Source organism: Myotis yumanensis, unplaced genomic scaffold (assembly GCF_028538775.1).
Source record: "Myotis yumanensis isolate MYYU_CA2020_CCGP unplaced genomic scaffold, mMyoYum1.0.hap1 SCAF_14, whole genome shotgun sequence".
Lineage (NCBI taxonomy): Eukaryota > Metazoa > Chordata > Mammalia > Chiroptera > Vespertilionidae > Myotis > Myotis yumanensis.
The window spans coordinates 7,081,012-7,104,925 of NW_027223765.1; the positions used below are offsets into that span (position 1 = coordinate 7,081,012).

The 23,914-nt window shown below is 46.8% G+C and overlaps 1 protein-coding gene and 1 pseudogene across 3 annotated transcripts; one reads left to right on the forward strand and one right to left on the reverse strand.

Moving 5' to 3' along the window:
• Positions 1-870: 870 nt before the first annotated feature.
• LOC138992326 (DAZ-associated protein 2 pseudogene) lies at positions 871-1,381 on the reverse strand (annotated as a pseudogene).
• An 819-nt stretch (positions 1,382-2,200) lies between these two features.
• On the forward strand, positions 2,201-22,130 carry CX3CR1 (C-X3-C motif chemokine receptor 1). 3 transcript variants are annotated; one of them, XM_070391569.1, is made up of 2 exons: positions 2,201-2,245; positions 19,162-22,130. In XM_070391569.1, the coding sequence occupies exon 2, from the start codon at positions 19,171-19,173 to the stop codon at positions 20,239-20,241; it is 1,071 nt and encodes a 356-aa protein (XP_070247670.1). In that variant the 5' UTR covers positions 2,201-2,245; positions 19,162-19,170; the 3' UTR covers positions 20,242-22,130. The 3 variants fall into 3 exon arrangements, with proteins under 3 accessions (XP_070247670.1, XP_070247668.1, XP_070247671.1); XM_070391567.1 differs by lacking the exon at positions 2,201-2,245 and adding an exon at positions 9,341-9,423; XM_070391570.1 differs by lacking the exon at positions 2,201-2,245 and adding an exon at positions 16,977-16,984.
• Positions 22,131-23,914: the final 1,784 nt, after the last annotated feature.

Sequence of the window (23,914 nt, forward strand, 5' to 3'; positions counted from 1 at the left end):
GGTCCAGGGGTCCCCAAAGGTGTGGACGGAGTCGGCGAAGAAGGAATGACATGGAGACTGGGTTCAGTTCATCAGCATAGCGAGGTTCTCCCTCCAGGATCTCCAGCCAAGTTCTGGAGCCAGGTTCTGTCCAGGATCTTTTGCCATGTTCTCTCCCTAGGTTCTGTCTCTAGGTTCTGTCTAGGTTCTGTATAGGATCTCCAGCCAAGTCCTGTCTCTAGGCTCTGTCTCTAGGTTCTGTGTCTAGGTTCTGTCTAGGATCTCCAGCCAAGTCCTATCTCTAGGTTCTGAGTCCTGTTGTCTTGTTACATCTGTATTTATACCAGCTGATTCCAATCCTATCAATCTCTATTCTAAAGGTTAGGGCGTTTCTTATTCCAGGGAGTAAAGATTATGTAGCTTAAGCGTGATTGTTCTTAGTTAAAGTGATTAACTACCCACCTGGCACTTAGTTAAGGGGTTTTATTCCCTCCCTAACTTCAGGGAAAAATCCCTACCTGGGAAAACAACCTTTCTCATAGAGGTGACCTTGGTTAAAACACATAGCGCTAAGGGGAGCAAACATATTAAGAACAGTATGCCATATACTCCAGGTTCCTTGAAACATATGCTGTGCAGATGTTTCTTCTCTGCAGCGACTATGTCAAGCAGCAAGGATGGACCGGCTCCCGGCAAGGGAGGTACTGCTACCATTACATGGTTCCTTATTAAGTTTGAAAAGTGCCTGAAAGTTTGGGCACCAGACAGACACCCCAACAGCATGTGTCTTAAACTGCAACTTCAGGTTAATTTGACTAAAGCAGTTACATTGTGAGAAGTGCTGAAGGTCTGTGATGTCTTTCCTGGTACAGAAGTGGCCTTGCTTCTTCATCAGCTGGTGTAGCCACCATCTGTACCACCCATGAAGAAGTTCTCCTTCCGCTGAGTTACGAGGACATTGGCTCCCTGCATGACTGCAAGCTGAGCAGCATTGGGAGGGCATCCAGGGGGTGGAGGAGGAATGTTGCCAGCAGTTGCCGCAGCTCCAAATCTGGCACCTGCATCATACCCGCCTTCCACCAGCACAGGTGGTTGAACAGGTGGATAGATGGGGCCAACTGGATAATAAGCCATGGGGATTGTGGAGCCTAAAGGTCCAACAGCCACAGACTGGGCCATGGGAAGATACAGTGAGGCGCCAGGAAACGCTGCTGACATGGTGGGGATGGTGGCAGCCTCTGGGTGCACAAAGCTTGGACAATGGAGCTCTGAATAGGCAGATGGAGCATCCGTATAGGGTGGAGCCTGAGGGAGATGCAAGGCCGGAGGGTACACTGGATTCCCAGGAGGCTGCACAGGGTAGGTTGGCTGCATTGGATATTGACCTTTGCTGTTCATGGTGGCTGCGAGTCTGGTTCGGCTTAGCGTAGTGAATGGTTATTTTTTTCATCCTCTTCCTGTTCATAGTCATGTGCTGGTTCGTTCTCTAGCGTTACCAGATGCCAAGTCTGTAATGGAGTTTTGATTGCTATTGGCCCATTCGTACTGGAGCCTCAGGCTGGCTGACAGTGAGGCTCAACCCCAAACACAGCATGCAGGCTTTCGTGTAGGTGCTGATCACACAAAGCACAAGTAGCAGACATCACTTCAGCAGGGTTTGGTGCCTGCCAATGTCTCCCTGGGGATATGCTGCTTGTGAAGCTTATTGGGTCCTGCTCTGTTGTTGTCTGAAGCTGGCCACTGGGTATATTGGTTCTGGGACTCTTGGGAGGGACTGGGTGCAGGTCAATGTCAGATGCTGTCTGTGCCAAGCCCTGAGCAACCTGTTTGGAGCTACCGGTATCAGCGATCCACAACTTGTGGTCCTGGGTGTGTATGGAAAGGACCAAGCTGGGCACCAAGGTCTGCTTTTACCAGCCCTAGGTCCAGGAATAGGTCAGGCAAAGATTCAAAGCACCCAGAGATCTGCTTCTGCCTACAGGCTTTCTAGTAGTTTCAGTCACGTAATCAGCCTCTAGCTATATGTCCTCAGCAGAACATAAGCTCCACAGGTATTCCAATGGGTGAGGCTATTGCTTCTCCCCAGGCTAATGCTGGATGAATGGGAAAGGTCTGCTTGAGGAAGATGGTTTCTGCAATATGGGGGAATGACTCAGCACGGGATCCCAGCTGCTGACTCTTAGCTCTCTCCCCAGAACCACCAACTGCAGACTCTCCTCACACAGCTCTAGAGCACTACTCTGCCTTCCCTCTTCTGGAGTCTAAGGTGAGTGGCTGCAAATGCAATTTTTCGTGTTGGCTCTTGAAGAGGTTACCTTGGTTTCTAGTCATCTCTCCCTGGCAGATAGAAACCCCGCTGCTTTTCACAGCCAGATATTATGCAGGCACCTTTCCCAGTTCTGGTGCTCTGGGCTAAAGAACCCAGCTTGGGGTTTAGACCTCAGGCTTCTCAGAGGGAACCCCCTGCAGCTGAAATATACCACTGGACCTTCAGCTGCTGCCTGTGGGAGCCCAGCCAGCCCTCTAGCCTCCGCACTTCCTAGCAGTCTCAACTTGGGTTCCTCTAAGTTCTTGTGTTGTGGGCGGCAGGAAAGGCACCAGGTGTTAGACTGGTGAGGCCAGACTGGAACTGGGTTCAGCATTCTCGTTACTTGAGCTAGGAAAGAATTCAGAGCCAAGACTCAAACTATAAGAGAACATTTATTTATAAATCACAGAGGTATGCCCTAGCTCAGTGGTCGGCAAACTCACTAGTTAACAGAGCCAAACATCAACAGTACAACGATTGAAATTTCTTTTGAGAGTCAAATTTTTTAAACTTAAACTATATAGGTAGGTACATTGTTGTTAACTTAATTAGGGTACTCCTAAGGCTTAGGAAGAGCCACACTCAAGGGGCCAATGAGCCACATGTGGCTCTCGAGCTGCAGTTTGCCAACCATGGCCCTAGATGATTTGGCTCAATAAACAGAGCATCGGCCTGTGGACTAAAGGGCCCCAGGTTCGATTCCGGCCAAGGGCACCGATCCCCAGTAGGGGGTGTGTAGGAGGCAGCCGATCAATGATTTTCTCTCATCATTGATGTTTCTATCTCTCTCTCTCCCTCTCCCTTCCTCTCTAAAATCAATAAAATGTATTTAAAAAATAAATAAATAAAATAAAATCACAGAGGTAGAAGAAGTAATTCGTAGAAGAAATGGGCTGAGGAAACAAGTGATAGAGGCAAAGGAAGGGCCCTTGGATCTTGGGAGTGAGGAAGGTAATGGTGACACCTGGGGGGTGTGGAAGGGGAAGGGAAAGGTGCGGGCTTCCCCCCCCCCCCCCCCCAGCATACTGGGTCCTCTGGCCTAAGGGTGTTAAGGGTGGGGATTTTAGGGGAGGTCCCAGGAGAATATCTCAATAGAATTTCTCAGCAGCTTTCCAAATGCATCCTTTCAGGTTTAGGGTCTCCACTGATTGATTGGTGGGCACCAGGTAGGGATGACTATTCAATTCGGCTGGTCCTGAGGTCAGCTGTGGCATCACTTGTCTGTTTTTCAGGGCCTGGAGCTGAAATACAACTGGGGCCTAATTTTTATCTCTAGGGAAGAAAGGTCAGGAGGTCCAAACCACATAACCGGCGATAAACTAAGGGAGTAAAGGTCACCCTGAGGATGAGGTTCCACCTTACAGTTGTTCTTTGCTAGGCACCCAGGTCTTTCCATCATGGTGACCTTCTGTATATGGCCCATCGTCCTTGCTCTGCTCAAGTCTGTCTAACTGTGAAGTATGGTAGCAATCATCTCAGGTAGAAACTATAGTTTAACTTTAACCTGCTGTTTGGTTTCTGTACTTATTTGCTTGCTAAAATAATAGAGAAGTTATTTTGATGTTCTGAATTATATAAATCATCCCATTCAATTAAATACCCTATTGATTGTAATGTGAATATCCCATTGGTTGTGGTCATACTGGTCTTAGAAAGCACATTCTTCTGTACCTGGGAAGGACAGCACAATTACCCCAAGGTCAGAGGGCTCCTGTTGACTCAGTGGTTCCAAGACCCGAGGGCTCTAGATAATGTGTTTCTGTCAACTCAGTGATCCGGGAGACCCAAAACTATAATTTAGATAACATGCTTAGGTCTGCTTCTGTAAACTGCTTTTTGCAAACCAAGTTCCTCATTCCAAACCCTGGGATGTAATCAATACCTTTGTGATCTTTGCCTATAAAATCTGATGTTGGGGCTAGGGAGGAAACTATGAGATTTGGAAGAGCGAAATGCCCCCTCATAGTCCCGGATTAGCAATAAAAGTAACTCTTTAATTCGACTTCTTGAGGCGTCCTTGTGTGATTCGCAGGGTACATTACAACAACTGCCTACCACACTTAGTTATAAGGTTTCTCTCCAGCTAGTCTTAAGTTGGTTATTCAGGAAGATTTTTCTATATTTTAGTTGTAATTCCTGTTTGGTCCTGGGAAAAGGTCAGTGTAGCTTCTACCTAATCTGCTGCCATCTTGGTCAGTAAGTCTTTTTAGACATTACATCTTTAATTGCCTCTTATGAAATTTCAACAACATGGACATGGTGTCTATCTGTTAATGTTCTGCATGTATAACTGTATTTTAGATGTAAAGCACAAAACCCACTTTTTATCCTCCTTGGAGGCAATGTCACCCCCACTGAGAATGAAACCTAGATGCTAACTTCAAATCCTGGCTCTGCCCACTTATGAGCCTTGTGCAAGTTATATAACCTCTCCTCTCCTCAGTTTCCTCACCTGTAAAATGAGGATAATAATGTTACCTACTTCTGGGGTCATCAGGTTACATGAGTTCATGTGCATTGAGAACTTGGAACATTGCCTAGCACATGGCCTTGCTGCCTAAAAGTTTGCTGTGGTCATCCCCAAAGCTCTGTAGCATAGAGTGGGAATATCTTAGCCTGGCATTCAAAGCATAGTCATCTTCTTACTCTTTGCCATGTCTCTCTCACAAAGCTTTACCCAAACCAAGTCTTCACCTGCCTTGTAGGTCTGTGCCCATTACTGCCAGGCTGGTCCCACCATCCTCATAGCCTGTCCACCATGGCTTTAACCTCGAAACCAGCCTAACACATCTTCATCCCACCACCCAGGAGAAACCAGGCCATCATTGGTAGTTACTGTTTCAATGGCAAGAGAAACTGAGGATGGTAAAGAATTCATAAACAAGTGTAGGGGAGGAAAAATAATTGTTCCCCCTCGTGGGCTCTTGCCAGTTTTCCCGGGGATTCCATATGCAGGTTCTGAGCAAACGAGGTGTCTCAGAGGTTCCACCTGAATCACCAGAAACTGTAGGGGAGGAAAAATCATTTTCTCTCTTCTTAGTTCTTCTTGGCTGAGACCCCATCATAAAAGACAGATTAAAAAAGAGAAAAACAGGTTATGATGCCCAGGAAAAAATACTCCTGGAGATGGCTTAGAATTCAGGCTTAAATACCAGCATAATGGGGAAAGGGCGAAAGGGCAGGGGAGAGTAAAAGATTTTTAGGGAAGCTGAATGGGCCCTTAGAAGAATAGTTGGGAGGGTTGTCTGGGTGTGGTGTCTTTCTGATGTCTCCTGTTACAAGAGGCAGTCTTCATTGTTGATGAAACTCCCTGGGAGGGGATTTATGATAATGAGGTCCTTTTGGAGGAAATGGCCTTCAGGCAGATAGTAGTTTAGAGAAGGCCTCTCCCTGTATTTGCTGTTTTTTAAGTGCCTACAGCTCAAAATCATTACGCAGTGGCATATTTTGGAGGTGGCATGTTCTGTTTCACTTCCTAAGGAACAGCTCAGACAAAGGGTGAGGCCAGAGGGGCTGGGGAAATGAGGAATGAAGCCTGGCCAGCACCCAGAGTGAGAGGACTGGGGAGGGGTAGACAGGGGTCCAGGGAAGAAAAGGTCCCCAGGGCAGAGCCAGGGATGCTTTTACCGAGGCCTAAGGAGGTATGGCAGGATTAGGAAGGTTGGGTGTGCCATCAAAGCAAAGCTTCAGCTGCTCTATTTCTTAGGCTGGAGTTTGCAGTCTGAGGATTGAGGTCATGTCTCCCTCAGCGCCAAAGACCGGGCTTGTTATAAAATGCGCGTTGCCCAAGCCCGGAGTTCCTCTCTCATCATGCAGCCTTCTTCCCATGCAGGTGTCTGTCTGGGCCCCGTGTCACCCTGTGGGTTTCGAGAGAAAAGGGAACCTGCACAAATAGGCTGCTGGCTGGGCGAGAGTCATCAAGTCCTGTCTTCCGCCAGGCTTATTTGTTAGCTTCCAAGGAGAGGAAAATGGAACCCCAGCCCCGCTAGCCCCATGAGGTAGGAAGGGAAATGCCTGCAGGAGGAGCTGGGTGTGCTTAGAGTGTGGAGCTCCAAGGGGCGGGATCTCACCAAGGCCATGCTCACAAGCCGGGGACTTGAACTTTAGTGAGCAGAACCCTTGGAGGGTTAAGTCAGCAGTTTGGGTTCTAGAAAGAGCTCTCTGGCTTTGGGATGGAGAACAGTCAGTGGGGTAAATGAAGGTGTGAAGGACATGGATGACCATTGGGGGGCATACAGACCCCATTGGACACAGAGACGGGGGAGTCAGATCACAGATGGTCACTGACACAGAGTAGATATTGTCTGGGGAGAGTGTGTGATGGGAGGAGAGAAAGTCTTGGCTGGATCCCAGAAAGGAGCACTCAGGGAAGTAGGAGTTGGGTTGCAGGCAGGGAAAGGGGCCTAACATTGAGACCAATGACAGACAAAGAGAGAAAACCAATGGTGGGCTTCTCCCAATGCCAGCAGGTCACGGAGCCTGTGGCACTGCAGTCCCAGCCCGCAGGACTGAGGAGGAGGCACAGTGGGGTGCACACAGTACACCCCTGACCTCAGGAGGCCACAGCAACCAGAGCTGAGGTGGTGCTGGGGTGCAGGCTGTGAGGTGGGCAGGGAGGAGCCAGAAAAGGCCTTGGAGGAATCATGACATTTAATCAACATGCACTGAGCGTCTCCCAAGGCCAAACCCTGGCTAAATCCTGGGATAGGGATGGACCAGAAGTAGAGTTTGCTTTGAGCATGAGCCAGCCAGGTAAGGACGTGATGGGAAGGCGGTGAGGCCCTCATGCTTGAGATCTGTGCTGTCCTCTGACAGCTGGCTGGGGCAGGGGGCAGGTGCCGGAAGCCGGTCCATCCTTGCTGCTTGACACAGTCGCTGCAGGAAAGAAACATCTGCACAGCATATGTTTCAATGGACCTGGCATATATAGCATACTGTTCTTAATATGTTTGCTCCCTTTAGCGCCATGTGTTTTAACCAAGGTCACCTCTCCGAGAAAGGTTGTTTCCCCAGGTGGGGATCTTTCCCTGAGGTTAGGGAGGGGATACAACCCCCTAATTAAGTGCCAGGCGGGTAGTTAAGCTACATAATCTTTACTCCCTGGAATGGAGATAAGAAACGCCCTAACCTTTGTAATAGAAATTGACAGGATTAAAATCGGCTGTTATAAATACGGATGTAACAAGACAATAAACATCAGATCCTCATCAGTTCCTAACCAGAACTCCGACCAGAATTTTGGCTGGAGATCCTGGCTATAGGTCCTGGCTAGGCTGCTGATCAACTGAAGGCTGTCTTCGTGTCATTCCTTCTTCGCCGATTCCGTCCACACATTTGGGGACCCCTGGACCCGCTGGGATTGGACCCCAGCAACTGGCGCCCATCGTGGGGCATGAACCCACGACCCTGGGATTAAGAGTCCCATGCTCTACCGACTTTGGCCTCCGAGAAAGGTTGTTTCCCCAGGTAGGAATTTTTATATGCTGGGGGTCCAAGCCCAGCAGGTCCAGGGGTCCCCAAAGGCGTGGACGGAGTCAGCGAAGAAGGAATGACACGGAGACAGCCCTCAGCTGATCAGCACAGCAAGGTTCTCCCGCCAGACCCTGCAGCCATGCTCTCTTGCCAGGCTCTCCAGCCAGACTCTGCAGGCTCTCCAGCCAGGCTCAGTCACCAGGCTCCAGTCAGGCTCTCCTGCCATGCTCCATCTAGGCTATCCTGCCAGGTTCCATGTCCTGCTGTCTTGCCACATCTGTACTTATACCAGTTGATTCCTATCCTATCAATCTCCACTCCAAAGGCTAGGGTGTTTCCTATCTCCATTCCAGGGAGCAAAGACCATGTAGCCCAAGTGTGACTGTTCCCAGTTAAAGTGACCAACCACCCGCTGGGGACCCCTGGACCCGCTGGGATTGGACCCCAGCAACTGGCGCCCATCGTGGGGCACGAACCCACGACCCTGGGATTAAGAGTCCCATGCTCTACCGACTTTGGCCTCCGAGAAAGGTTGTTTCCCCAGGTAGGAATTTTTATATGCTGGGGGTCCAAGCCCAGCAGGTCCAGGGGTCCCCAAAGGCGTGGACGGAGTCAGCCAGTGACCAACTGGCACCTAGTTAAGGGGTTTCACTCCCTCCCCAACTTCAGGGAAAAACTCCCACCTGGGGAAACAACCCCCCTCGCAGAGGCGACCCCGGTCAAAACACACAGCGCCAAGAGGGGGAGCAAACACATCAAGAACAGCACGCTATACACGCAAGGTCCCCCGAAACACACGCTGCGCAGATGCCTCCTCCCCGCAGCGACTGCGCCAAGCAGCAAGGATGGACCGGCTCCCAGCAGGCAGGGTGTGCCCTGGAGGATCGGGTCCCAGCTGGGCACCCCATCCAGCTGGAGCAGTGAAATAACGCTGAAAGGAGCCTGGCCAGTTTGCTTTATCATGTATGTAACTTGGGATAACTTGACAGAAGGGTTTAAGGATCCACTACATGCCTTGAAGGAAGGAGGTGCAGAAAAACATAATTATTAAGTATGTACCAGATGCCAGGCACTCATTAGGTGCTTTCTGTGCCAACGCTTCTCAAATTCAATGCTTTCACCAATCTCTGAAGAATTTCAGAGTCGGATTCTGAGTAGGTCTAGGGTGAGGTGCTGTGTTTCTAATAAGCTCCCCACTGTAGCTCATTTAATCTGCACCCCAATGCTGTCCAGTGAATACAATGGGCTCCCTTTCATGGGCAGAAAAGCTGATGTTTTGTGGGTTTTCTCAGCTTGCCTAAAAGTGTGCCATTAAAGAGAGTTGCACTATCCCTGCCCTCCACCCATGTTTGGGTAAAAAACACAGCCCCCAAATCATCACTTCCTCCAGCCCCCTCTTGGTCTGCCCCAGGAGGCTCGGGTCTTCTACATCTGTGAGTTCTAATCATTTTGTGGTCAACTAGCCTCCAGCCTGGAGCTTCTGAGCCTGCTTGCAGCAGTATTTAAAGATAATCTACCTCACAGGAAACCAGACACTATTGGCTAACTTTGCAAATAAAGATGCCCTCAGAGGGAGAGAAAGGGAAATGCTCTCTGACAGAGTCTACGTGGAACAGGGTGGCTGATTGGCACGTTCAGAGGTTCCCTTTCCAAGCCCAGCCCAGGTAGGAGCAGAGGACTCGATCAGCACCTGTGGGCACGCGGGGCGGACACTGTGGTCAGAGGTCAAAGTGGGGAAATGATGCTGGTTTTCTTCACATGCCAACAAGGGAGACCATTAATTTGAGGATGTTCTAGCCTAAATGTGGGGAGCAGTGACTGACTAGATCCGTGGTCGGCAAACTGTGGCTCTTTGGCCCCTTGAGTGTGGCTCTTCCTACGCCTTAGGAGTACCCTAATTAAGTTAATAACAATGTACCTACCTATATAGTTTAAGTTTAAAAAATTTGGCTCTCAAAAGAAATTTCAATCGTTGTACTGTTGATATTTGGCTCTGTTGACTAATGAGTTTGCTGACCACTGGATTAGATCAATTATGATACACTCAACATGATAGAATATGATCAGAAGCATTAGTGAGGGCCTGGAGAAATGCTCCATGATTTGACATTAACTTTTTTTTTTTAAAAGAAAGCATCATTTAAAAGTGCACCTGAATGATATTGTAGAATTATTGTTAACTTTTTAAGGTGAGAAATAGTATTAAAGGTGTTTTTTTTAAAGGAGTCCTTATTCTTTTAGAGACACACTTAACTGTGTATGGGTGAAATGCTATGATGTCTGAATTTATTTCTAAACAATACAGCAGGGAATAGATTACATATTGACCATAGGTGCTCATTGTTGAAGCTGGGTGATGAGTGCATGGGGTTCTCTCTGCTTTTATGTATGTTTGAAAATTTTATAGTAAAAGTGAAATTTTATAATGAAAATAGCACCTACATTTTAACTATACTAGTAAGTGTAAATATACTTAATATGAATATACAAATATAAAATATGCATAAAGATTGTATTTAAGAAGGTAAAAGCTAGTTGTGGTTGAATCTGGGAAGTTAAATTGTAGATAGTTTGTGGGGTTTTTCCCCTTTAATTTCCATGCTTTTTTGTGCAGCTACACTTTTATAAAGAGTACCTATTGCATTTATCATGAAGACAGTTTTAATTAATAAATTGCTGGCACAGTATTGCTATACACTGTTATAATCAGTGTGAGGACACTCAAGTTCACAAGGTTTGTGTCATTGGAAAACGCTGTCTTCAGAAAGAAATTATGAGTGGACACAGCTGGATTTCTCCTCGCTCTCAGGCTGACCTGGCTCTTCCTCATGCCCTTGGGAAGGGAGCACCTACTGTGTGTCAGTCACATGCTAGCCATACTCCCCATCCCACCCTCCCCTGTCACTCTCCCCATGTCACAGATGGATGTGTGTGTTGGGGGGGCGGGGGGGCGGTGCGGTAAGACAGCTTAGCTTTGGGATGAAGCCCTGGCTCTGTACTTGACCTTGCTAAGCCTCAAGTCCTGCTTTTAAAATAGAGATGGACTGTGAGTTGATAATCAGTTGTGAGTTTATAATTATTGAAGTCGGGTTATGGGTCCATGTTGAGTATCTGTGAGGATTAAGATATAGTATATAAAGTTCTGACCCCACTTCCTGGCCCATATTTGGTGCTCAAAAAACAATATATGTTGTCATTATGGGAAAATGAGGCTAAGAAAGTTTGTGTACTTCAAGATCACTGGCTACTTTCAGATGAGGTTGTGAGGGACAGGAGAGGAAGGGACAAGCCAGAGCTGACCCAGTACAGGACCACCTTCCTTTCCCTTCCTCATTCCCACACTAAATCCCCCCCCCACCCCCTGAGCTCCCCATTCTACCCTGGCTGGGCTTTGGAAAGGCGGCAGTGTCAGAGGCCCTGGCCTCAAAGAACAGACTTCCTGAGACATTCGGCTGTCCCCTCTCCAGCCCAGCCTCTGACCTGGAATGTAGTCTTCAGCTGCCTGTTTCCATCAGGTTCAAGCTTTGTCCCCTTGATGATGTTCAGAACCAGCATCTGCAGTGGCTGAGCTGGACAGAGAGGGGAATGTCTGCTGTCCCATAGCGGGTCACAGCTATGAGCCAGGTGGCACAGGCCAGGTCTTCACTGACTTTTCCAAGGACTTGCTCTGATTCCCAGCAGCACAATTCAGGGATCCTGAGTCTGCCCAGGAGTGCCAAGAGAAGCCTGAGGCTTCCAGTCCGATCCTGATCCCGCCTGCCCACCTTGGGGGCTCAGAACATGCTGGCCACCAAAGAGCTGGAGTCCTCATGGCTCTCTGGACACAGTGGGTGCTTCAACCACCTCATTGTTGGGTCTAGCCAAAGTGCAGCTATTTTTGTCTTTTGAGTTTCAGAAGGGAGAAAACCCATAGCACATCTCTTTAAATATCTTCCCAGACCCTTTTGGCCTTTTCCTTAAACCGATGTTTATTATGAAACATACACTCAAAGAACAGTGTGCACATTAATAAATTATTACAAATTGATCTCCAGGCAGTGGGAAGAACTGGGCCAGCTGCCCAGCAGCCTCCCTCTGTCTCTTCCTGACCACCTTGCCCACCGTCCCAGAAGTCACTGTCATCCTGACTTTTATGGTCTTTATTTCCTTGCTTGTTCTCATACTTTTATCACTCAGATGTCCCTCCCTCCCTAAACAATATGGATTATCACTGGGATCTGGGACTTTGGGCTGCCTCCTCCCCTTTTTGTATGTGGATTCATGCAGTAGTCTGCCTTTTGGTCTGTATTTTAAAAATGTACCTATGTTGAAGGAGATGTAGATGCATATAGAAAAATGTTGATGGCAGCATTGTTCACGTGGTCTGAGACTGAGAGCCCTCCCACCCCCAGAGTGCTCAGACAGTAGCATGATGACAAGCATGGAGCACTCACACAGTGGCATCCTGCACAGCAATGAGGACAGATCATAGTCTCAGCAGTAGCATGAATGAAACACTTCCAGAAATGCTGAGATGAATTTACAGATAAACGCAAAACCGATCCTGATCTGCAAGGCAGTATCGCCTACAACTCACTGACACAATTTCTATTTCCATGAGCAAGAATCATGGCATTGCTCTCAGCTGGTTACAACTTAGTAGTAAATTAGATCAACCAATGAAAGGCGGAAGTGGCTCTGGAGGGGGTACTAGGTAGGACACCAGCAATTTTTTTTTGGTGGGGGGGCCTATTTCAAAGTCGTTTATAATTTGTCCTTATAGTTCCTTAGCATGGAATTTGAGACTCTTCTGCCTACTTGGTCTTGGCTGTCTCTGCATCCTTGTTGGAGCCTATATTTAGACTAAACCAAACTTCCCTGAGTGCTCTGAGGATAAGCCAGCCCAGTCTAACCCTACACACACACCTCTTAGAATGTAGGGAGAGTTAAGGCTGAGAAGGTAGAAGAGGGGCAGATGGAGGGGCCTTGAATTCAACACATTTTACCCCTTGCACCCCAGCCCCTGTGCAAGAAGATGAGTGGATCTCTTCTCCTGCAGTGAGTTGACTTCAGCCCACTTTTATATGGGGCCAAACACAGAGCCCAAGGCAAAACCAGCAACAGGAGGAAACAGTGCCTGAGGTGAGGGCCCTGTGCTGGGTGAGCCACCCCTTTGCAGAACCTGCCTTGTTCTAGGTTTGACATGCCTTCCCTCTCTTTTCTTCTTCAAAGTACCTTAAGGTTTTTATCTCCCTCTGCCAAAGGAAACTAAAATGTTGAAAAGAAATGCTTCATGAATTTAGAAAATAGTTGAGGAAGAGGTGGAATTGTTTATTAATTATTAATTAAGTCAATGTCTATTAAGTATCTTTACCATATGATAGTGTGAGCACAAGTAACAATTAAAAATATGACACTTACTTCTCCCTGTTGATGGGGAGCTGGGTGCAAAAGGTGAATTTTAAAGGGATTAAGAAGTACAAATTGGCAGTTACAAAACAATCCCGGGGATGTAAAGTACAGCATAGTAAATACAATCAATTATATTTTATTAAGACCGCTTTACTTTAAACAAATTTCACTATACTTTTTTTTTAAATATTTTTTTATTGATTTTTTACAGAGAGGAAGGGAGAGGGATAGAGAGTTAGAAACATCGATGAGAGAGAAACATCGACCAGCTGCCTCCTGCACACCTCCTACTGGGGATGTGCCTGCAACCAAGGTACATGCCCTTGACCGGAATCGAACCTGGGACCTCTCAGTCCGCAGGCCGACGCTCTATCCACTGAGCCAAACCGGTTTGGCAAATTTCACTATACTTTAATTAATATTCTCTGGACCTTAATTTAAAATTTTGTTTCTGTTTTTTCAATTACAGTTGGTCCTCATGTCCTTCTGTTTCTAGTATATCCCCTTGCACGCTTTCTGCCTAGCCTTGGACCCAGGAAAGCTCCCCAGGCTCAGATCCTCAGTACTTTTGGCTCCAAATCACCTCGCCCCCCTCATTTCCATCTTTATCCTTGCCTACCTGGAAGACCCTCCCAGCCATTAAGACTGAACTTACATGGGCCAATTCTTGGGCTTCCCATAACTTTTTAAATATTCTGTCATGAAAAAATTAAACCTCACAATAGTTTTTTTTAACATTAGACTGCAACTCAAACTCGGTCTTCACTCAAGAGCCTAGGAAGCCATAAACAGAGACCAAGGAGGTTAAAAAACAAACAAAGAAGATGCACTGGAGCTAGCAAACAATGAGCAAGACTTGAAACCAAAGGAAAGAGGGGATGAAGCTTCTTTTTGTTTATAACCTGAAAGGGACATTGGATAGAAGAAGAAAATAGATTTGGGCACTAATAAGGGAGGAAGTGCAGGAAAGGGAAGCTGATTGGAAACGGTGGGTAATGATTAAAAAGAAAAAAAAAAGTTAAAAAAAAATAGTGGGCTTGAGAAAAGGAAGTGGACCAGAGGAAGTAGAACAAGCTGGGTGGGGAGTAAGCGGGTGATTTTTTTTCAAAGCAGGCCCTTCAAAATTCATTTCTACAGGGGTCTGAAATCCACATGCATTCAAAACTCAGCTTCTAGGTTCAGCTCAAACTCTCCCGGCTCAACATCTTTTAGTCAAACCTTGACATAATGGAAGAGAAGGTAAGGACCCTTGAGAAGAGTCCAGACTAGTATTATTGTTGCTGGCTTCTGCCCTAGGCTGTGCAGTGCAGACTTGGTTGACAATGTCTGCATGAACTTCACCTTGGTGTGCACCTTTCCACTTGCAGCGCTGCCAGTAGAAACCCAGCTGAGTGAACACTGCAAAGGCTTACTTACCTCATTGGATACTCGAGTCCTCAGGGGCCAGGAAAGCCAGTGTTCAGCCTAAGTAGAAGCTAATTAGGCTCCTGATAGCCCCTTGACCTCCCCTGAAGACCACCCCCAAGGATTGATCCTACTCCCGTTTGCTGCCAGGAGGCCCTATCTTCAGTCTCATTTCCCAATCCTGGACCCAGAAAGAAACGGTCCACCCAGCTTGGGCCCACCCTCCCTAAAAAAGTCCCTTGATTAAGCTATTAACTTCAATGGAATAATTCAGTGATGGAGAAGCCCTACCTGCTGCCAGATTTCTGAGTCAGATTTCTGATGTAAATGATGTCCCCACATGATCCGGGGCTGTTGTCTAACAAGACTGGGTTTGAACTGGCTCGAGTGCTAAGACAGACTTCAAATCCCCTTCCCAACCAAGTAAAACCCTGGACCACCCCGGAATCACACAGTTGAGGCAGCAGCTGGGCCTTGACATTTGCACAGAAGAAAGAACTGGAATTGCTCCTTCTGGTGTCTATCCCATGATCAGACATGTTCAATAGCCATGAATTAAATATGTTGAGATGAGACCATATTTTCTAAGTTTTTGGAGATATGGTGGGCCTGTACTTTTCTACTGGGGCTCTGCCTTGGAAGGCTAATGTGTCTCTTCTTTCACTTCTCTAGGCCTTTCATTCATTCACTTATTCACTCATTTATTCACCCATTCATTCATTTATTCACCCATTCGTTCATTCGACACACCACAGGCCACTAAGCTCCTAGAGTTCAAGGGCCCCTGGCCCATGATCAGAAAGGACACTTGTGTACACTGTGAGCACCTCTGGGAAAAAGGCAGTTAAAGGCCTGCTGTTGCCATTATTCACATGGAATGATGGAATGAAGGTCTAGGATACAATATTAATCTTCTATAAATATTCCTGTACATTTGCTCTGTGCTAGAGCTCTTCCTGTTGAACAGTGGTCAACAGAGCTGAAGAGAACACCCACTGTTCTTCTCTTAGGAACACCTAGTTTTGGGTTGGGGAAAGGGCTGTATGCAAAGTTGGAAAAAACACTGAGACTGGCCACATGTGGGCCCGAACTGCAGCCCTGCCACATGCCAGCTGTGTGGCCTCAAATAAGTCGCTCACCTCTCTGAGTGCATCTACGTGCCCATAAAATAGAGATAATTCTTTATAGTACCATTAATTGAGCATGTACAACATGCTACTATTATTATATTAGGCTATGAGGAGCTCATTGAAAGCTTTGTTTCTCTGTTCCTTTCTCTGTATCATGATGCACAACTGCTCATAGCAGGGGACTTCAACGTGCTGAGTGAGCACCTACTATGTGCATAGCACTGTGCAAGTGCTGAGGCAGAGCAGTGGGAGACTGGGACAATTCTGGGGTCTTTGCTGGTAATGCTGAGCCACCAGGGAGCTGAACCCTCTCACCTGGATGGACCTCTGGACAGCAGGTAGTGGTCCCAAGCTGGAATGATGCCCGCTAATCAGCCATTTTACTTGCAATAGGCAATGAGGCCAACAGCCAGGCAAAATCATCCCTCCCAGAGCATATCTGAAATTGTGTTCCATCTTGAGGATAAATTGCCACCCTATTGCATTCTGTTTTTATCAAAGTCTTTGTCTTCATGAGCTCTTTGCTGTTGAGATGACAAGCCCCTTCAGGGCTGAAACTGTGCCTGGCTGATCTCTCCAAGTGTCCCCTGCCATGCAGAGCTCAATGCCTGTAGGACTTCATATGTATTTGTAGAATGGATGTTGAACTTCTCCAACCAGGACCACCCTGGTGTATTTGGCATCTCAATGCCAATTAGGAAAAATATCCCTGTGTGTGACAGCCCTGAACCGGGGCACCCAGCAAGGTGAGGGGCTGGATTTGAACCTCCTTGTCACTCAGCCTGGAAGTCAGTTGTTTATTTCTAACCACCTCTACCATCTCGACACTCTTCTCCCATCCTTTCATCAGGAATATGCCTGGAGCCATTCAGCAGGGCAATGAATTAAAAGTAGGACTTTCCCTTCAGAATTGCAGAGAGGACTAAGTAGATAATGATGTGGAGTATTCAGAAAGGAGCCTGCAAGCTTAGTAAAAGCTCAGTAAAGCTCGGCTTCCTCCCTCTTCTCTCCTCTATCCCCCCCCCCCCCCCCCCCCCACACACAAGAAAAATCTGAAAAGGAAACATTTTTTATTTTAGGGGGAAAACAATAAACCTTTACAGACCAAATTTTCATAATGCCTAGGATGGGAGTGAAATATGAGAGTCCACAGACAGCCTGGGTGACTCCAAAGGTTGTCCAAAGTGCTTCTGCTTCCTCACACATTTATTAAGTGCCTGCTGTATGCTACGCACTGTGCCAGGTGCTCGCTTCAAAACAGCGCTGTGAGCAGGCATGAGAATGTACCCCAATCTTGCAGGTGAGGAATGTGAGGCCCAGAGGTTCCACGTTCACCCAAGGTCACTGGGCCAGAGAGGGGAGGCATGGGATGCAATCTTGTGACATTTGTGTGGTTCTAAAATGGTTGCATATCAGCCATTTTATATGGTTCAATTTAAATATTATTAACGGCACCGCCAGAGGTTCCTTTCTGAGAAAAGGGCACTGCAGCCTAAAGCAAGGAAAGTGTAGGCTTTTTCTAGGTTTGAGAACTCCATCCCAGCCTGAGACAGCCCGGGCCAGAGCCTTGGCCTACTTAGTTCTCGCAGAGTCTGGGTCAGGTGCAGAGATGGGCCTAGACATAAGGCAGAGGCTGGGAGGGAGCAGCAAAGTCCTGGCTGGGTGGGTCCTCACCCTGGCAGAAGCACCATCTTAGTGAAACCAGCATGAAAAGGAAGCAGTGGGGGTGTGGAAACTCCCTTGGTTAAAGAAGTGTAAGCTTTGCTTTTAGTTGTGGTGGGGAGGGAGGCAATGACAACCAGGAGGTGTGCCTGGTTACCACAAAATACTTTGTGATATCACAGATAGGTTTCTGAGGTACCTATCTGTGATATCACAAAGAAAAGCAGGAGACCTCAGGGACCAGGGCACAAGGGCTCCTCTTGGGGCCTCTGGAGAGTGAGGAGTGAGTCCTGGCTGAGAGGGGGAGGAGAGGGACAATAAGGGAGAAGTGTGACTTCCCAACCTGCTCAGAAGGGTCTTCTCTTTCCACTTTTGTTCAGGAGGAAACAGGAAGTAAGAAGAGTGGGGAAAGCTAGGCCAAAGTGTGGGGCTGGTAATTATCAAGTTAATTAGCCACTCAGGCCCAGTGCAGCATGCTAATAAGCAGTCCTCCATAGTGGATCAAGCAGCACTTTTATGGTGACACCTCCTCTTCTCTAGGAGCGGTTGGATGACCTACCATGTGGGTTTGCTCAGAAGTGAGGGATTTCCGATACAGGAGGCTTTCAGGGCTAAAACTGGAAAAATCCTGGGCAAACCAAGACAAGGTAGTCACCATAGAGCATGTGAATCTATGTCTTATCTCTTAAGGGAAGGAAGGACTTGTTGGTTCTGAGAGGAAAAGGAAAAACCTGACTCCCAAAAACAGAAGTGAGGGCTGTTGGGTATGGGTCTGCTCAGGGCTCTGGAGGGTGTCTGAGACCTCTTTCTGCAGTCTCAGCTTCCTGCAAGAGACATTAGGGTCCAGAGGGTAGAGGAGGAGGGAATAAGTGAAGGGAGCAGAGAATTGCTTTAGGAAGTTGGGACTAGAAGTGTGAATTATGACTGCACCCCTGCACCATCCCACCCCCTCATTTCCCTGCCAATGGCCCTCTCTCCCCCATCCACACAATGATAAAGCTAGCTACTTTTGGAGAAACTTTTAAAAATACATTTTTTTTAAAGGTTTGGCCTGGCTGGTGTTGCTCAGTGGTTGAGTATCAACCCATGAACCAAGTCATTGGTTCGATTCCCAGTCAGGGCACATGACTGGTTTCACACTCCATCTCCAGCAAGGGGCATGCAGGAGGTAGCCAGCCAATTGATGATGCTTCTCTCTCATCAATGTTTCTATTTCTCTATCCTCCCCTCTTCTCTCTCTAAAAATAAATTAAAAAACATATTATTTTAAAAGTATATTTTATTGATTTTTTACAGAGAGGAAGGGAGAGAGATAGAGAGCTAGAAACATCGATGAGAGAGAAACATCGATCAGCTGCCTCCTGCACATCTCCCACTGGGGATGTGCCCGCAACCCAGGTACATGCCCTTGACCGGAATCGAACCTGGGACCTTTCAGTCCGCAGGCCAACGCTCTATCCACTGAGCCAAACCGGTTTCGGCTAAAAAAACATATTTTTAAAAAGAAAAAGTAAAAAAGGTTTGTCTTGTGCTTCAAAAAACTTAGATTCAAATGCTAGCTGACTCACTGACTGGCTAGCCTTGGGCCAGTCACTGTTAGAGACCTGACTTCCTCTAATGTGAAAGGAATCAGTTACAGCCTCAACAGAGACAGCCTTGGCGACAATGAGACGACATGTCTGACATTGAAAAATGTATTGTTTAGGCACCAACCAATATTTGTTGCTTCCAGTCACCTATGTATGGGGACAGACAGAATTCTGACTTTGTCACTCTGAGAACTCATGCTGTTCCTTGTTTTCCTTTCTGATCCAGACCCTCACCATGCCTACCTCCTTCCCTGAATCAATTTCAGAAGACTTTCAGTATGATGAGAGTGCTGAAGCCTGTCATATAGGAGATATCGTGGCCTTTGGAACTACCTTCCTGCCCATAGCATACTCCCTTGTCTTTGCCTTTGGCCTGGTGGGAAATTTGCTGGTGGTGTTTTCCCTCATCCATAGTCAGAAGTCCAAGAGTATCACCGACATCTATCTCCTGAACCTGGCCTTGTCCGATCTGCTTTTTGTAGCCACCTTGCCTTTCTGGATTCACTATCAGGTAAGGGAACAAGGCTTTCACAATGCCACATGCAAACTCACTACTGCCTTCTTCTTCATTGGCTTTTTTGGAGGCATATTCTTTATCACCATCATCAGCATCGATAGGTACCTGGCCATTGTCCTGGCTGCCAACTCCATGAACAACCGGACAGTGCAGCATGGTGTCACCATCAGTCTCGGCGTCTGGGCAGCAGCCATCTTGGTAGCAGCACCCCAGTTCATGTTCACAAAGCTTACGGAAAACCAGTGCTTCGGGGACTACCCTGAGGTCCTGCGGGACATCTGGCCTGTGCTCCGCAACACGGAAGCAAACATTCTTGGCTTCCTGCTCCCTTTGCTCATTATGAGTTATTGTTACTTCAGAATCATGCAGACACTGTTTTCCTGCAAGAACAACAAGAAAGCTAAAGCCATTAAACTGATATTTCTGGTGGTCATCATGTTTTTCCTCTTCTGGACACCCTACCACGTTATGATTTTCTTAGAGACACTCAATCTCTACAACTTCTTTCCCAAATGTGACACGAAGCGGGATCTGAAATTGGCGCTCAATGTGACTGAGACAATTGCATTTATCCACTGTTGTCTCAATCCTTTTATCTATGCATTCGCTGGAGAGAAATTCAGAAGATACCTTTACCACCTGTATAGGAAATGCCTGGCTGTCCTATGTGGCAGATCCGCTCATGTAGGCTTCTCCTCTTCTGAATCACAAAGGAGCAGGAGGGAAAGTGTTCTGAGCAGCAACTTGACTCACTACACCAGCGATGGAGATGCGTCCATGAATCTCTGAAGAGATCCCCAAAGCCTTGTCCCTCCAGAGAGCCTGGAGCTCTGGATTCGGATACTGAAAAATGAGGACAAAATTTTTTGTTGTTTCTTACGTGCAAGAAATGATGGCCCCAGTGCCCCCCCTCCCCAAACCCCTAAGGTGTTTTTGAGAATTGTTCTTAAAACTTGAATGATTGAGGATAGGCATGTCTCCTACTGCAAACGTCAGAACTTTTTTGTTTACAAATGACAAAAATTTGACTCAAACTAGCTTAGGTAAAAAGGAGGTGGTAAGTATTGTTCACACTGTGGCACTGACAAGGTGGTGACTGAGCCCTCAGAGTGCATGGGACCGGGGTTTGAATCAAGCCAGAATTTCCTCTCTCTGATTCTCAAATCTTTGAGTGGCAACTGAGCTTCCAGACTCACATAGCACAGCTTTGTCATCAGAAAGGGACTGAGACCCATTCCTCCTTTTCTGGTCTCAAGGTCAAAATTCCTAGGGAAGGGCTCTGATTGGCCAAGTTTGTATCAGATGCCTATCCTTACATCAGTTGCTGGTATTCATGAAGTAGATAATATAGCAGTTTCCCATCCAATCTTATGGCTAGCGATTCATGGAGATGTATTTCCAAGAAGCTGGAGAGGTAGGTGCTGTTTTGATCAGACAGAACAAGAGCTGCCCACCAACTTTATCATGTGTCTAGCCTAGCCTCTCCTCCAGTCACACCAACCAGTACACATTACTAGCCGCCTCTTCAATAAAACCCTTCTCTCATGTCCCCAAACCTACAAAGGTTCCCCATTGCCAACTGCTTCAAGTCCAAACTCAAATACTTGGCCTCTGAAACCCTCCAAGAGATTCCTTATTGCCTCCCCTTTTCAAAGGACTCCACCCACCCTGTCATGTAGATTTCTTCTATCTGGCTTCATGTATCTCCACCTGCTTCTGGGCCCAGGAGAATAGAAAGAACCCTGGCCCAAAATGAAAAGGGTTTTCAATCCCAACTCTCTATCACTTGCCCATTGGGTGGCCTAGGACAACTGAGCTTCAGTTTCCTCATCTGTACAATGAAGATAATGGCACTTTTCACATTGGTAGCATTGTTTCCGGTATGAAGAACCAGCCACCAACTGTTGCAGGTCCCAACACTCGTCTGGTTCCCAGACTACAACTTGCTCCCCACCTGGCACCGTGTGTAAGTGATGGTGTTGGCAGAGCCAGGAGGAGCCTGCAGGTCCGATGCATGCTCTAGCCCAGACACAGAGAAGGCTGGTTCCTAGAGTGACATTCTGTGGATGCTCTTGGATGTACGGATCAATAACCTGCCCTGACCCAGCCCTCCAGACTGCCTTGAAGATTCCCTCCCAATCATCTTGTGGCAAACTCCTGCCCACCTGGAGATAACCCCATCATTCATGCCACTGCCAACCTGGAGAGCCAGGGTCACAGGAGTGGCTTTCTTTATCAGTTAACATTTGGGATGATCTAAAACTTTAAAGCTTGAAAAATAGCTATAATGATGCTAAGAAAATGTCATCTGTAATCCGACCATGCAGTATTGTCATTTGCCCGTCCAGATCTTGTTCATATCCTCGTTGCAATCACAATGTACAGACAGTTTTGTAATCTGCGTTTCTTCTCTTAACATGAGGTCACATATTGCTCTCTGTTCCTCCATAGTTTTGTGATGATCATTTTAGAAGACTGCCAGGATGTGCCCTCATTAAAGGCATCTGACTCGTTACTGTATTTCTGGTACCTCCTTGACAGTCAGTATGTTTGTTTAACCAATGAGAGGATGAATCATGTCCCGTCAAGATCCTGTACCATAATTTACTCCCCATTGCTTTGTTGATAAAAATTTCACTTATTTCCAATATTTACCAAATATAAACATGTGTAATTTCCTTTCTCCTCTTCAGTTATTTCCTTTGGATAAATCCACACCATGGGGGATAACTGGGTCAAAGGGCATGGGAATTTTTTAGCTACTGACACATAACATATGAAAGAACATCACAAAACCTTTATTAAGCATATTTTCTATGCAATATGTGAGCTTGGATCCAGAGTTGTTCCAAAAATGCATGAGGCCCAGCTTCTGCCCTCAGTGCTTAAGCAGTGCTTAACATTAAAGTGCAGAACAGAGAACTGAACAAATTATAATTTGCATTAATTGGTAACACAAGGGCAGGGACTTGTGACTGACTGTGTAAGGGCAAGGGGTGCTCCAAGCAAAAAGGAAGGGATGGCATTCTAAGGCAAGTGAGTGGCATATGTAAAGGACATGAGTGAGAGCATGGGGCCCTTAAGAGAAAAGGCATGGAAGCAGAGTGGGTGGTGGGAAACTTCTGGAGAGTTGGCTCAAACAACCAGTGGAGGGGACTGTTCTTAGGTGTTCAAAGTTGTTCCATTATTACATGATCCTCATTCCAGCTATTGAATCATGAAACTTTTCATTAAATTTTAACTTATATTTTATATTTGAAAGTTGCTAAGAGAATAGATTTTAAGTTATCACCCCCCCGCCAAAAAAGTTATAACTATGTGAAGTGATGGATGTGTTAACTAACCTTATTGTGGTGATCATTTTGCAATACATACATGTATAAGATCACTACATTGTACTTAAACTTATACGTTGTCGTGTGTCAATTATGTCTCTGGAAAAAAAAAAAAGCAGAGATCATAGGTAGGCAATGAAAATTCCCCAGAAAGGAGGTCTGCAGGTAAATGATGTTGGCAGGAAGCGGATATCTGCCCTCCAGAATTCAGTTTATCAGAATCAATCTACCCAATGATGGCAGGTGCAGCCTGGGTGGTGCAGCCTCTGGCGATAGCTGTTCTGTGACATCAGTAATATCTCTAATGAAAGATGGTCAACCTACTCAGAACAAAGGATACCAGAGGCTTAGAGGCAAGTGCTATCGGTGGCCTGCAGCAGGATCTGGGTGATGGACGGAGCCTTAGGCCAGAGTGAGTACTGTAGAAGGATGACCACATCCTAGGGCTGCCCCAGCACTTGGGGGAAATGCCAAGTCTCTTCCAAAATCCCACTCACTTTAGGCTTATTCTATGCTCATTAAGTGACCATCTAAGGGAGAAGTCAGCTTCCCAGGGACCTTACCACCAATAAACATCAAGATATTCATGCTTTGGGTTAGGGGAAGAGCCCATTGCCCCTTAGGATCCACTGCATCTGGAGTGTGTATAGGATCCAGTGGGCTATCCATTCATCTCCCTGAGCACCCAGGGAGAGAATTCACAGATGGTATCCCTTTAGGCCCTCAAATTCAGGCAGTCTGTTCCTAATTTTCTTCTCTGTCTGTATCCCACTCTTCTGGCCTATGGGGACCACTTCAGTTTCAACATGACTTGTAATACTGTTGGCTTAACTGCTGAGCTAGCAACCACATTTTGGGCTACCCAAAAGGAATATTACCTGAGAGCAAGTGAGAGAAGTAGGTCTTAGAAAATTTAGAAATACCTGGTTTCTTTTCGAGACTCCCTCCATCCATAGAAGGGCAGAACTGTTTTCTCAAAGATACGTGGAGCTATGTTTCCATGTCTGTTGTTTGAGGCACGTTGTTAGGCAACAGCCAGAGTTCCTCCACAAATGCCCTAGACAGCTCTAGAAACCACAAAACAGGCTTGGCAGGAAAATCACTCTTACACCATAGTTCCTCATTTA